The sequence below is a fragment of the Cornus florida genome, unplaced genomic scaffold, assembly GCF_030987335.1.
Source record: "Cornus florida cultivar Cherokee Brave unplaced genomic scaffold, ASM3098733v1 CherokeeBrave_3.0.0_Hap2_Chr03, whole genome shotgun sequence".
In the NCBI taxonomy this organism is placed as follows: Eukaryota; Viridiplantae; Streptophyta; class Magnoliopsida; order Cornales; family Cornaceae; genus Cornus; species Cornus florida.
This window is the reverse complement of record NW_026775573.1, coordinates 40440617-40454852: the sequence shown is the minus strand read 5'-3', so window position 1 is coordinate 40454852 and position 14236 is coordinate 40440617. Positions and strand designations below refer to the sequence as shown.

The following is a 14236-nucleotide window of genomic DNA, read 5'->3' as shown; positions in this document are numbered from 1 at the left end:
GTCATGTTGCAAATTTCATATTCTACAAGACACAAATCCTCCCAGGAAGGTGGTTTTCTTCATATGCAAAACACGGGAATATGCTTCCGTAGACCATCAAATGTTCACACAAATTTAATACAATATATTTACATAAGTTACGTAATACTAAAAACTTCAAAGTAATAAACAAGATGATTTAAGGTTGACAATTATTAGTGCAGGCATTTCCCCTGGTTTTATATTGAGTATCAATCAGTTGATCTAAAACTACCATACACCACAGCAACTGAAATAGACATTAGATCAGAACAACCTGGATGACAGCATTGGCAATCCAAAATCGAGCATCAGCAATCCAAAATCGAGCTTTCAGAGCCTAGACTGTTTTCTCCGCCATAAATAGCCTTCGTGCCCTGGGAAGCAATGAAAAATTGCTTGTTATTTTATATAAACTAGTACCCTGAATAATAAGAGACAGCAAAAGGAAAGTACATTCACCAAACAAAAAGAACGTAGTCCTAACAAACTTGTGATGGGAACTTTATTCCCCAGTGAAAATGCTTGTTCTACAGAAGAAAAAAAAAAAAAAAAAAAAAAAGAGGATATAATATATTATATGTTCCTAATCTGCAACTATTGATAATTTTTTGTCCATGTTTATATTACATTTCCTTCACTAGTATTAATTACATGCTTTTACCAACAAAAGCAAAGTCATGGTGCTCACTGTCCCATGGTGCTCAATGTAGAAGCCCTTATAATTCAAATCACACAACCACCCAATTTCCAAAATCAAATTAGAATTATGTATCTGAAAATACAATGATTAATTACCAAGTCATAGCAACTAAAAGTGTATACTTGTGACTTCAGTCTCAACGATCCACTAAAGAAAAGGTAAAATTTTTAGCATTCAAAGCATTCTTCTCATTATCAATTTGTAGCTCGACAATTACAAGTTGCTGCCAGTCGACTAAATTATTAGCTCATCTTCTCAACATTATCATTCATTTCAATTTCCAATTCTATTTCACACAATAAAACAGGGTTGGTTATAAAGAAGATGCAAACAATTTTAATGAACATGAAAACATATACATTCATTATTTTTCGTTTAAAGCAACAAACCTCATGCAACAAATTTACTATTATAGTCATACAATCAGAAAACATATACATGTGCAGTAGCAATCACCACAAATTTTTTAATTTAGGCTTATCATTTTCTAAAAGATGGAGTTTTTATATTCATTTTCAATTGGCACCCATTATTGAACAATCATGTTTCAGCTAAAATTCTTCCATACTAGCTCTTCTGGGCAATTTGTCAAGCATATAGCATGCAAGCAAAACTTAGCGTATATATAAGAAACAAACTTATAAAAGAACTAATACACCTGAGAAACAAAACCACAATGAGCACCACTCACAAACAAAACCAAAATGAGCATGAACCAATTACAAATATGAGAGAGAGAGAGAACTTTACAGATATCAGAGAAGAAAGAGAGGGAGAAAAAATTTCAAATCTGAGAAAGGAAACTTACCCAAGTCGCCGTCGTCACCGAAACGGTGGTTACCGGTGGTCCGTCGTCACATAGAGAGAGAGAGAGAGAGAGAGAGGGAGGAGGGAGGGGGGGGAGGGGACTACAACAGACCGAAATTCTAATCTGCATATATGATCTCTTTTTTTCCCTGGCACATATATGACAAACAGAGAAATATATTTAAAAAAAAAAATCCATTGAAGCCAAATAGAGAAAGAGAGAACCACTGTACGAAGCAATAATCAGTGAGACTTTAATGAGATAATCCAAAACCTTCTCGTCGGCAATGGAGGATGATGATGCTTGTTTAGAGACCATCGAAACTCCGTTGGTGTTGTCCTGTTTGAGCTCTAGGCCAAGCACATTGAAGTCGAGATCAATGTCGCTGGCACCGTCATCTTAGGTTCACAACAGGCCGTCGTAGGTGAGAGTGTGAGACTCTTTTCTCCATCGAAAATTCACTAGGTTCGGAAGCTTCGTCGAGAATTGCATTGATATGTTCATCTGAACTTGACCCTAGGGTTTATGGAGACGACAAGGACAGCCATGTCTCTACTGAGGCCATCGTCTCTATTGGCGTCAAATTGTTGGAAGATCCTCTTCACCTTCTCTGATCTGCTGCCTCTGGTTGTCATTTTTGGATTTTAGGGCTTTCAATTTTAGGGTTTTGGTTTTTTTAAAAAGAGCAGTTGATGAGAGAAGATGATGATGTGAGTGTACAATTGAAGCAAAAGGGTGGTTTGAATGGGTATTAAGTGATTAGGGTTTACACTGATCAATGTTAAAGGTGTGTTAGGGTTTCATGGTTGCATCTCAAATGAGAAGAGGGTGAGACACGGAGAACGCATGAGATGGAGAGAGAACGTCATTCTTGGAGATTCATTAATAGGGTTAAATTCGTCTTTTGCAATCTCTGATAATTTTTATTAAATTGCATTTAAAAGATGAGGGTATATATGACATTTCAAATGATTTTATCGCTGTCAGTAACAAATAATTGACATGGTGTCTGAAAGTTAAAATCAAAATTTCTCTCCATGTGAGCGGGGGGTGTCATTGTAATTAACCCTAATATTTATGCTACTTCGCACAGAATTACAACTTTAAACCAAGTAAACACAAGTCACTACTTGCATGGACACTAGGAGCCACCAGCTATGCTGAGTGCTAAAGTGTACTTATTCACCAACTATTTTGGTGTAGAATGCTTGACCTGTTAACCATATCAAAACTTACAAGTCCAATAAAAGAATATAGTAGAAATGAAATTAAGATTGCAACAGATGGAATTTCAATACAAAAGTCAAATGGAATCATGAACTAAAACCTCGAAACAAGTGAAGAAAAACCACCAGGCACATCATGTTGATCTAAAATCCCAAACAGATACAAAAGCAGAGCTTACCCTTTTCTTTACAATTTTGATCATCTCCTGAAGTATATTCCTCTCAGCAATTTGTAAATGCACAGAATCACCACAGTTCTTCACCATTGTCTCCAGAAGCTGCAAAGTAGATATGCCACGAACTTGTGGATTAGAAAGACGTTCTTGAGCAACGGTTTCCTAAATTTCCTAACGGATAAATTTGAATTATCAAGTGTTATGTTGCAAGGCAAGTGGCAGCAGACGAATAATTTTGCCGTCTTTCGCAGGATTCATATAATTAAACTAAATGAATGTAAGTTAAGCTGCATTTTCACTACTAAGAAATTTATGATTTGAAAATGCAGCTTTGAATTCGAAAGCAGCCACTTTATGCAATATAATACCAAAGGTTAATACCAAAGGTTAGGTCCATCATCAGTCTTCCCCTCCTAGCACCAATGTAGATGCAACCAAACTAGATAATGGTTTTTTAAAGCAACAAATTTTGTTTCCATTTTGTTCATTAACTCTTTGTTTCATTTTTTAACTTACTTAAGTGACTTCCACTTTCGGAACCAGCCATCTCCCAAACATTTCAAAAAAATAAAATTAATTTTTATCAGCAATGCCTAACTGTTTCATCAATAGCAATTGCCTGCTTGTGAGTTCATTCTCAACGATCCACTAAAGAAAATGTAACATTTTTAGCATTCAAAGCATTCTTCTCATTATCGATTCATAGTTGCCAGTGGACTGAATTATTAGCTCACCATCTCAACATTATCATTCATTTCAATTTCCAATTGTATTTCACACAATAAAACAGGGTCAATTATAAAGATGATGCAAACAATTTTAATGAATATGAATACATATACATTCATGATTTTTCGTTTAAAGCAACAAACCTCATCCAATAAATTTACTATTACAGTCATATAATGAGAAATCATATACATGTGCAGTAGCAATCACGACAAAGTTATTAATTTAGACTTATCATTTTCTAAAAGATGGAGTTTCTATATTGATTTTGAATCAGCACCCATTATTGAACAATCATGTTTCGGCTAAAATTCTTCCATACTAGCTCTTCTGGGCAATTTGTTGAGCATATAGCATGCAAGCAAATATCAGTGTATATATAAGAAAACTTATAAAAGAACTAATACATCTGAGAAATGAAATCACAATGAGCACCACTGACAAACAAAACCAAAATGAGTATGAACCAATTACAAATCTGAGAAGAAAGAGAGAGAGAGCCATGGGGATGGGAGAGAGAACTTCACATATATCAGAGGAGAGAGAAAGGGAGAAAAAAATTCAAATCTGAGAAAGGAAACCTACCCAAGTCGCCATCGTCACCGATACGGTGGTTATCGGTGGTCTGTCATCACAGAGAGAGAGAGAGGGTCTCTTTCATATGTAAGATATGAAAATCAATTTTCGGATGATATCTATATGGGTTCTGACATTCGTAGTAAGAAACATGTTCATATACAAGAACTTGAAATTTTGATTTTTATAGTCTCCTAAAAATTAAAAAACATGATGTATTTAAGTCTTCTCTTGTGAGAGGTTTGGCAGCAACTTAAACTAATCCAACAGGTAAGAAATTATATTTTGTAATATGTCCAATTAAATTGTAACGTGGCTATTGCCTTTTGACAAATAAAATATTTGATGCTTGCTTACAAATAAATACATATATATGTGTGTGCGCGCGCGTGTGTATATGTCCAATTAAATTTTTTTTTTTTTTTTTTTTTTTTTTTTGGCTTAAAGATTGTTTTGAAAGACAAACACAATTCAATTTTGTGATGGGACTTTATTCCCCAGTGAAAATGCTTGTTCTACAGAAAAAATAAAAAAGGATATAATATATTAAATGTTCCTAATCTGCAACTATTTCCAAGTGAAACTGTTGCAATTCAAATTTGATAATTTTTTGCCAATGTTTCTATTACATTTCCTTCACTAGAATTAGTTACATGCTTTTAATTGAGTGTTCTGTTTGATGTATACATAACAAGTGAGACCAACAAAAGCAAAGTCATGGTGCTCACTGTCCCATGGTGCTCACTGTCCCATGGTGCTCAATGTAGAAGCCCTTTTAATTCAAATCACACAACCACCCAATTTCCAAATTCAAATTAGAATTATATATCTGAAAATACGATAATCACTAAGTCATTGCTTAAAGATATGTTTTCTTAACTAGAATACCATACACTCAGCTCGCTGTTTTCAATTTGCCACAATCATTTGTCTCTTAAGAAATTAATGATTTGAAAATGCAGCTTTAAGTTCAAAAGCAGCCGCATTATGAAATATAATAACAAAGGTTAGGTCCACCCTCAATCTTCCCCTCCTAGCATCAATGTAATTGGAACCACACTATATAATGGCCTTTTAAGCAACAAATTTTGCTTCCATTTTGTTCATTAACTCATTATTTCATTTTTCAACACACTGAAGCCCAGTGACTTCCACTTTCAAAACTAGCCATATCCCAAACATTTCCAAACAAAAAATAATAATAATAATAATTTTTGTCAACAATGCCTAACTGTTTCATCAATAGCAATTCCTGTGAGTTCAGTCTCAACGATCCACTAAAGAAAAGGTAAATTTTTAGCATTCTTCTCATTATCAATTCATAGCTCGACAATTACAAGTTGTTGCCTGTCGACTAAATTATTAGCTCATCTTCTCAACATTATCATTCATTTCAATTTCCAATTCTATTTCACATAATAAAACAGGGTCGGTTATAAAGATGATGCATGCAATTTTAATGAACATGAAAACATATACATTCATGATTTTTCGTTTAAAGCAACAAACCTCATGCAATAAATTTACTATTACAGTCATACAATCAGAAATCATATACATGTGCACTAGCAATCACCACAAAGTTATTAATTTAGACTTATCATTTTCTAAAAGATGGAGTTTTTATATTCATTTTCAATTGGCACCCATTATTGAACAATCATGTTTCGGCTAAAATTCTTCCATACTAGCTCTTCTGGGCAATTTGACGAGCATATAGCATGCAAGCAAAAATTAGAGTATGCATAAGAAACAAACTTATCAAAGAACTAATACAACTGAGAGTTCAATTATCAACTTTGTTCAATTGTTATTGTTTTTTCTTCATTGGCAAGGAATATACGCACAAATTCACTTTTTTGGTCCTAAAGAGTTCAATTATCATTTGCTTTGTCAAGATATGTATGCATACAGGAATGGAATAAAGAATTAGTAACATATATATGATGTATTTAAGTCTTCTCTAATGAGAGGTTTGGCAGCAACCTAAACTAATCCAACAGGTAAGGAATTACATTTTGTAATATGTCCAATTAAATTGTAACGTGGCTATTGCCTTTTGACCAATAAAATACTTGATTCTTGCTTATTAATAAATAGATGTGTGTGTGTGTGTGTGTTTGTGCGTCTAATTAAAGATTGTTTTGAAAGACAAATATAATTCCATTTTGTGAGGGAAACTTTATTCCCCAGTGAAAATGCTTGTTCTACAAAAAGAAAGAAAAAAAAGGATATAATATTAAATGTTCCTAACCTGCAACTATTTCCAAGTGAAACTGTTGCAATTCAAATTTGTTAATGTTTTGTCAATGTTTAAATTACATTTCCTTCACTGGTATTAATTACATGGTTTTAATTGGGTGTTCTGTTTGATGGTAAATAACAAGTGAGACCAACAAAAGCAAAGCCATGGTGTCATCTCACAGTCCCAAGGAATATATGATCCCAACACTGAGAAGCCCTTTTAATTCAAATCACACAACCACCCAATTTCTAAATTCAAATGAGAATTCTGTATCTGAAAATACAATGATTAAATACTAAGTCATTGCTTAAAGATATGTTTCTTAATTAGAATACCATACATTCAACTTGCTGTTTTAAATTTGCCTCAACATTTTTCTCTTAAGAAATTAATGACGTGAAAATGCAACTTTGAGTTCAAAAGCAGCCGCATTATGCAATATAATACCAAAGGTTAGGTCCACCCTCAGTCTTCCCCTCCTAGCATCAATGCAATTGGAACCACAATATATAATGGCATTTTAAGCAACAAATTTTGCTTCCATTTTGTTCATTAAGTCATTATTTCAACACACTGATGCCCAGTGACTTCCACTCCCAGACATTTAAAAAAAAAAAAAAAAATTTAATTTTTGTCAGCAATGCCTAACTGTTTCATCAATAGCAATTCAAATCTGAGAAAGGAAACTTACCCAAGTCGCTGTCGTCGCCAAAACGGTGGTTACTGGTGAGAGTGAGAGAGAGGGGGGGCTGGTCTACAACATACTGAAATTCTAAATCTGTATATATGATCTCTTTTTTTCCCTGGCACATATATGATCAAACGGAGAAATATATTAAAAAAAAAAAATTCCATTGAAGCCAAATAGAGAGAGAGAATCACTGTACAAAGCAATAATCAGTGAGACTTTAATGAGAAAATCCATAACCTTCTCGTAAGATGATGATGCTTGTTCAGAGACCATCGAAACTCCGTTGGTGTTGTCGTGCTGTTTGAGCTCGAGGCCAAGTACATTGAAGTCGCGATCGATGTGGCCGGCACTGTCATCTTAGCTTCACAACAGGCCGTCGTAGGTGAGAGTGTGAGACCCTTTTCTCCATCGATAATTCACTAGGTTTGGAAGACTTCGTCGAAAATTGCATTGATATGTTCGTCTGAACTTGACCCTAGGGTTTATGGAGACGACGAGGACAACCACATCTCTACTAAGGCCATCGTCTCTGTTGGGGTTAAATTGTTGGAAGATTCTCTTCACCTTCTCTGATCTGCTGCCTCAGGTTGCCGTTTTTGGATTTTAGGGCTATCAATTTTAGGGTTTGGGTTTTTTCAAAAGAGCAATAGATGAGAGAAGATGATGATGTGAGTGTACAATTGGAGCAAAAGGGTGGTTTGAATGGGTATTAAGTGATTAGGGTTTGCACTGATGTGACTGATCAATGTTAAAGGTGTGTTAGGGTTTCATGGTTGCATCTCATATGAAAAGAGGGTGAGACAGGGAGAGCGTGTGTGATGGAGAGAGAACGTCATTCTTGGAGATTCATTAATAGGGTTAAATTCATCTTTTGCAATCTCTGATATTTTTTTTTATTAAATTGCATTTAAAAGATGAGGGTATATATTACATTTCACACGATTTTATCATCGTTAGTGACGAATAATTGAAATGGTGTCTGAAAGTTAAAATCAAAATTTCTCGCCATGTGAGCAGGGGGTGTCTTTGTAATTAACCCCCATATTTATGCTACTTCGCACAGAATTACAAATTTTAACCAAGTAAATACAAGTCACTACTTGCATGGACACTAGGAGCCACCTGCTGTCCTGAGTGCTAACGTGTACTTATTCACCAACTATTTTGGTGTAGAATACTTAACCCGTTATCCATATCAAAACTAACAAGTCCAATAAAAGAATGTAGTAGAAATAAAAAGAAGAGCAACAGATGGAATTTCAATAGGAAAGTCAAATGGAATCATGAACTAAAACCTCAAAACAAGTGAAGAAAAACCACTAGGCACCTCATGTTGAACTATACTCCCAAACAGATACAAAAGCAGAGCTTACCCTTTTATTTAAAATTTTGATCATCTCCTGTAGTATATTTCTCTCAGCAATTTGTAAATGCACAGAATCACCACAGTTCTTCACCATCGTATCCAGAAGCTGCAAAGTACATATGCCACGTAACTAGTGGATTAGAAAGACGCTCTTGAGCAACGGTTGCCTAAATTTCCTAACGGATAAATTTGAATTATCAAGTTATGTTGCAAGGAAAGTGGCAGCAGACGAACAATTTTGCCCTGCCTTTCGCAGAATTCATATAATTAAACAAAATGAATGTAAGTTAAGCTGCATTTTCACCACTAATAAAATTATGACGTGAAAATGCAGCTGAGTTCCAAAGCAGCCACTTTATGCAATATAATACCAAAGGTTAGATCCATCATCAGTCTTCCCCTCCTAGCACCAATGTAGGTGGAACCAAACTAGATAATGGTTATTTAAAGCAACAAATTTTGCTTCCATTTTGTTCATTAACTCTTTATTTCATTTTTTCACTTACTGATGCCCAGTGACTTCCACTTTCAAAACCAGCCATCTCCCAAACAATTCAAAAAATAATAATAATAATTTGTCAGCAATGCCTAACTGTTTCATCAATAGCAATTACCTGCTTGTGAGTTCATTCTCAACGATCCACTAAAGAAAATGTAACATTTTTATCATTCAAAACATTCTTCTCATTATCAATTCGTAGTTGCCAGTCGACTGAATTACTAGGTCATCTTCTCAACATTTTCATTCATTTCAATTTTCTATTGTATTCTACACAATAAGACAGGGTCGATTGTAAAGATGATGCAAACAATTTTAATTTACATGAAAAAATATGCATTCATGATTTTTCATTTAAAGCAACAAACCTCATCCAATAAATTTACTATTACAGACTTTACAGTCATACGCAATCAGAAATCGTAGACATGTGCAGTAGCAATCACCACAAAGTTATTAATTTAGACTTATCATTTTCTAAACAATGGAGTTTCTATATTCATTTTCGATTGGCACCCATCATGTTTCAGCTAAAATTCTTCCATACTAGCTCTTCTGGGCAATTTGTCGAGCATATAGCATGAAGCAAAAATTAGTGTATATATTAGAAACAAAACCACAATGAGCACCACTCGCAAGCAAAACCAAAATGATCATGAACCAATTACAAATCTGAGAAGAAAGAGAGATAGACATGGGGATGGGAGGGAGAACTTTATAGATATCAGATGAGAGAGAAAGGGCAAAAAAATTTCAAATCCGAAAAAGGAAAACTTACCCAAGTCGCCGTCCTCGCCGATACGGTGGTTACCAGTGGTCCGTCGTCACATAGATGGAGAGGGGGTCTCGAGGTTTCTAAGGAATGCACTGGCTGCTGATAGGTGTCATATGAGAAGACTACATGGTATTTGAAACATATTTTGATGAAAAAAATAAAAAATAAAAAATAAGGTTGCAACCCGGGCGGGCCCAACCCGAATTTATTCGAGCCCAGCTCATATTTTTGTTTGCTTGGACAATGATTTTTTGTTCTGGGCCTGGGCCTGGGCCGAGGCTGAGTTTTTTGAGCTTGAATTCAATTCAGGCTGGGTTCGGATAGATATGTTATAAAGCCCAACCCAAAATTACTATTTCTGCTCCAGGCCTTGTGAAATCTTTTGCTTAGTAAAATATATAAATACTAATAATATATACATAATATAAAATTATAAGTAAGGCCATATTTGCAGCCCATTTTTCTACACTTACACTACAATCTTAAATAAAATGTCAATTATAACATTAACTTTACAACTAAATGATTATTACTTTTTAAATGACACAACAACCCTTTCAAAATTCCTCTCCTTATATCTAATATTTAATATTTTAGGTTTCTTTTGATAAAACAAAAAAATAAAATAAATTATTTTCACGGGACCAATATATATATATATATATATGTGTGTGTTGAATAAATGGCCTCTTTTGACCGGACAAAAAAAAAAAAAAAAAAAAAATGGAAGAAAAACACCCCAAAAATTTTTATTTATTGAAGAAATTATATCTTTTGTCAAGATTCAAAAAACATATATATATGAAAAAAGATGATTCAAAAAAAAAAATTATCTGTATTAAATAAATTATCTCTTTTGATAAGATCCAAAAAAATAAAAGGTTATTTTTATTAAATAAATTATTTCTTTTTACGAGCCATAAAAAAATACCAAATTTTTTTTTTTCAAAATAGGAATTATTGACTCATTAATCATTATTAGAGGAATTCCTCTACTGAAAGTGATATTATTGACGATTTTAATATCCGACTTGCATTATTGTCTCATTATTAAAGGAATTCATTTACAAAAACTACAATGTTTTATAATTTTTCAATACTTTGCATTTTTTTTTAATTTTTCTTTTTATTTTTTGTTTATGAGTGTCAGTGTAACGACTCAAACATGTGGGTCCGAACCGTTAATCGGGTCCTTACCCGAACCCGAGATAAACTAGGTCAAACCGTCAACTTCCCATGTTCTTATCTGTCATACAAGTTAATCCGGGGTCTCAATTAACCAAGAACATAACCTCACAATCATGGTCAAACATTACAGGTCAAAAGGGGATGATCAGCCGGCTGATGGGCCCTCATCGATCGGCTGACAAAGCAGGATCAGCCGACTGACCTACAGGGTCAGTTGGCTGAAACGATGGGAAAAATGAATGCTCTCGGGACTTTCATTAAACAAACGTCGGTCTGCTGACGATGGGGGTTCGGTCGACCGAACCTAGGGTTTCAGTCGACTAATGGTGAGGATCAGTCGGCCGAAACAAGGCCTCTGAGCCCTGAACTCACTGGAATGGCATTCTGGTTGTGTTTTCTATAGACTGAACCTCTATTGGACCTATTTTGCAACCCACTTCCGAATTCATGGCAAAAACATGAGTTATAATACAATTAAATGGTGTCCATAAAATGGTTAAAATTACACTTCATTTACCATTCATCACAAAATATTTACATAGTCTCATTACATTTTAAATTACCATCAAGTGTTCTAATTATAATACATAGCCATGACTTTCAAGATGAATACACTTTACGCGAGTATGAGACTTACAAAAGAATGGCAAATTACACCAAAGTTGACAAAAGTGAATTTCTTTTCCTCCCTAAGCTTGTCGGGGATTGTCATCCGCCACTTCCTTCCCGAGTTCTGAAAAATGTTAAATGATAGGGTAAGCAATTTGCTCAGTAAGTGGTACTTAAGACACACCTCTTGTGGCCCTGTGAATCCAAATAATGAATAGGGATTGAGGATAGGGGTCATGCCATGCCGGGAGAGAATACAACGACAAATTCCAAATTCAAAATAAACTATGACGTGCCATGAAGAATGATGCCATGTATGTCGCTTCCCGTTCTCAAAATCACTTCCATTCTTTGCTTTTCAAACCGTTAATGTAACCCGTCCCTCGGTACCCCCTTGGCGACACGAGAGGAAGTCCCTAACCCCTGATAACCCCGCAGCGTCATTTGGGGCCCAGATAGCAAAACCACGCTAGGGCGATCTCCCTAATTCCCTCTAGGCTACACTAACGCCACGGACCATCGGTACACCCTTGGCGTCCGGGTTTTCACAAAATCATTTTATCAAAACTTTTCCCAAAACCCCTTTCTTTCCATTTTCAAAACAACTTTCCTATTTTTCTTACCCAATGTTATGCATGAATGCATCATGTTATTCCATGTTATGTCATTATCCATTATCATACACCAAATTCAAGTTCATATTACATAGCAAAATTTCATAAGAAATCCCAAGAGAACATCATGCTTGAAACTTGGCAAATTCTAAGAACAATAGGCTAGAAGTAATACCAATTAAACATGTTAATTTGCACAACATCAACTACACACAAAATCATATACTTTATATACACAAATCAATCACTTTAGGGCAAAATAAACACAAATTAGCATGTTAGATCACTAATCAAGTAAGATTAACTCGCAAAGGTGCAAGATTGTATGAATTAGAGACATCTACCTCTAATTGGATGAAAAGTCCCAAATTCTCCTCAAACCCTAGGATTTAGAGATCCCCTAAATGGAGGCCAAATGGAGATTGGCTCCGATCAACTTGTAGATCTCGCTGTGATCTTCAAATAGCCACAAACGGCTCTTAAAAATACTAAGTATTAAGGGAGAAATCAAGGGTTGAAGCTTTGAAGTAAAAAGAAAAAGAAAAATGGAAGCTTGAGAGAGTGAGAGAGATACCAGCGGGAGAGAAGAGAGAATGGAGATCAAAATGTGGTCTCAATGCCTTAAATGGTCTAATGGTGGGTCCTACCACTTTTCTTTTTATTTTTTCTTTTTTTTTTTTAATTTCCAATTTGCACCACATACACATAAATACACATTTAATTCACAATCACTTAAAACACATTAAATACAATATATATAATGCAAATGGATCCAATTAAAATACCCGTATGCCTAAAATTCTGGTAACGGGTCCCACACGGGACCATCCGGCCCGAAAACTGAAAAAAAAACCAAAATGACCATCTTTGCATTTCAAAGAGTCCAAAACTCAATGAAATACTCCAAACAACTCACCGACACACCTGGCACACCCCACGGTGTCCGGTACGCGAAACGGCGAAAGACGAAAACGCCCATGCAACGACAAAAATTCCCAAAAAATGAAAAATAGCAAAAAATGGAAGCATCACAGTCAGATAGATCATTAGTTTTAATCACTAATACCTATCAAAGTAATAGATGTATATTAATGATCAATGACTCAATCTTTTACATATAAAGTATAAACGAAAGAGATATACAATCAAATTATAAATAAAGAATCCTTACAGATATGCAATGTGATGTATACATAAAACAAATATATAAATCAATACCTATCAAAGTAATAGATGTATATTAATGATCAAAGACACAATCTTTTACATATAAACGAAAGGGATACACAATCTAATTATATATAAAGAGTCCTTACAGATATGCAATGTGATGTATACATAAAACAAATATATATATCAATGCCTATCAAAGTAATATATAGATGTATATTAATAATCAAAGACACAATCTTTTACATATAAACGAAAGAGATACACAATCTAATTATATAAAAAGAGTCCTTACAGATAGGTAATGTGATGTATACGTAAAACAAATATATATATAATTTGATATACATAGTGATTGAAACTTTAATAGACAACAAAGATACTAGATTAAAATGAAATCTAGAAAGGAGATTATAACTTTCTAAATAGTTAATTACCTTCTATTTTAAATAGGTCCCATTATATTTGACACATGCATAGCCACGTAAACTAAGTGAAGTAGTAAATTTTTATTTATCGGGACAGATAGTAAGACTCATATAGCCATATATATATATATATATATATATATATATATATATAGTATCTCCTAACAAGCATTGCATATCAAAATGAAAATATATATCAACAAAAAATAATCAAAACTGAAACATTGGCTATATATATAATTATATATATACACAATAAAAATAAAAACTTATTATTGTATTATTAAGGAAATTAAGAAAAACAAGAAATAAAAATCAGGAAAGAAAGAATTAAAGTTGAACACTGTTTTTGGCAATATATATTTTCTATAGAAACCCTAGGTTCCTTACTTTCTTTACTCCCATTCTCAAATCC

General features: G+C 34.1%; 1 protein-coding gene across 1 annotated transcript; it reads right to left on the bottom strand.

Annotated features, from left to right (window-relative positions):
* Positions 1-101: 101 nt before the first annotated feature.
* Positions 102-9963, bottom strand: LOC132300341 (TOM1-like protein 7). Its single transcript, XM_059797368.1, has 4 exons — positions 9816-9963; positions 8546-8644; positions 2935-3033; positions 102-395 (listed from the first exon to the last, which is right to left on the bottom strand). The coding sequence occupies exons 2-4, from the start codon at positions 8630-8632 to the stop codon at positions 330-332; spliced, it is 252 nt and encodes an 83-aa protein (XP_059653351.1). The 5' UTR covers positions 8633-8644; positions 9816-9963; the 3' UTR covers positions 102-329.
* Between the last annotated feature and the right edge of the window lie 4273 nt (positions 9964-14236).

What these genes read in the sequence shown, in the direction of transcription:
- LOC132300341 (XM_059797368.1), bottom strand. Translation starts at nt 8,632, where the DNA reads ATGGTGAAGAACTGTGGTGATTCTGTGCATTTACAAATTGCTGAGAGA. An exon ending in TCAAAATTTTAAATAAAAGG is followed by an intron (nt 3,034 to 8,545) that starts GTAAGCTCTGCT and finishes TCTACTTTGCAG; the next exon opens with CTTCTGGAGACAATGGTGAA. An exon ending in TCAAAATTGTAAAGAAAAGG is followed by an intron (nt 396 to 2,934) that starts GTAAGCTCTGCT and finishes ATTGCTTCCCAG; the next exon opens with GGCACGAAGGCTATTTATGG.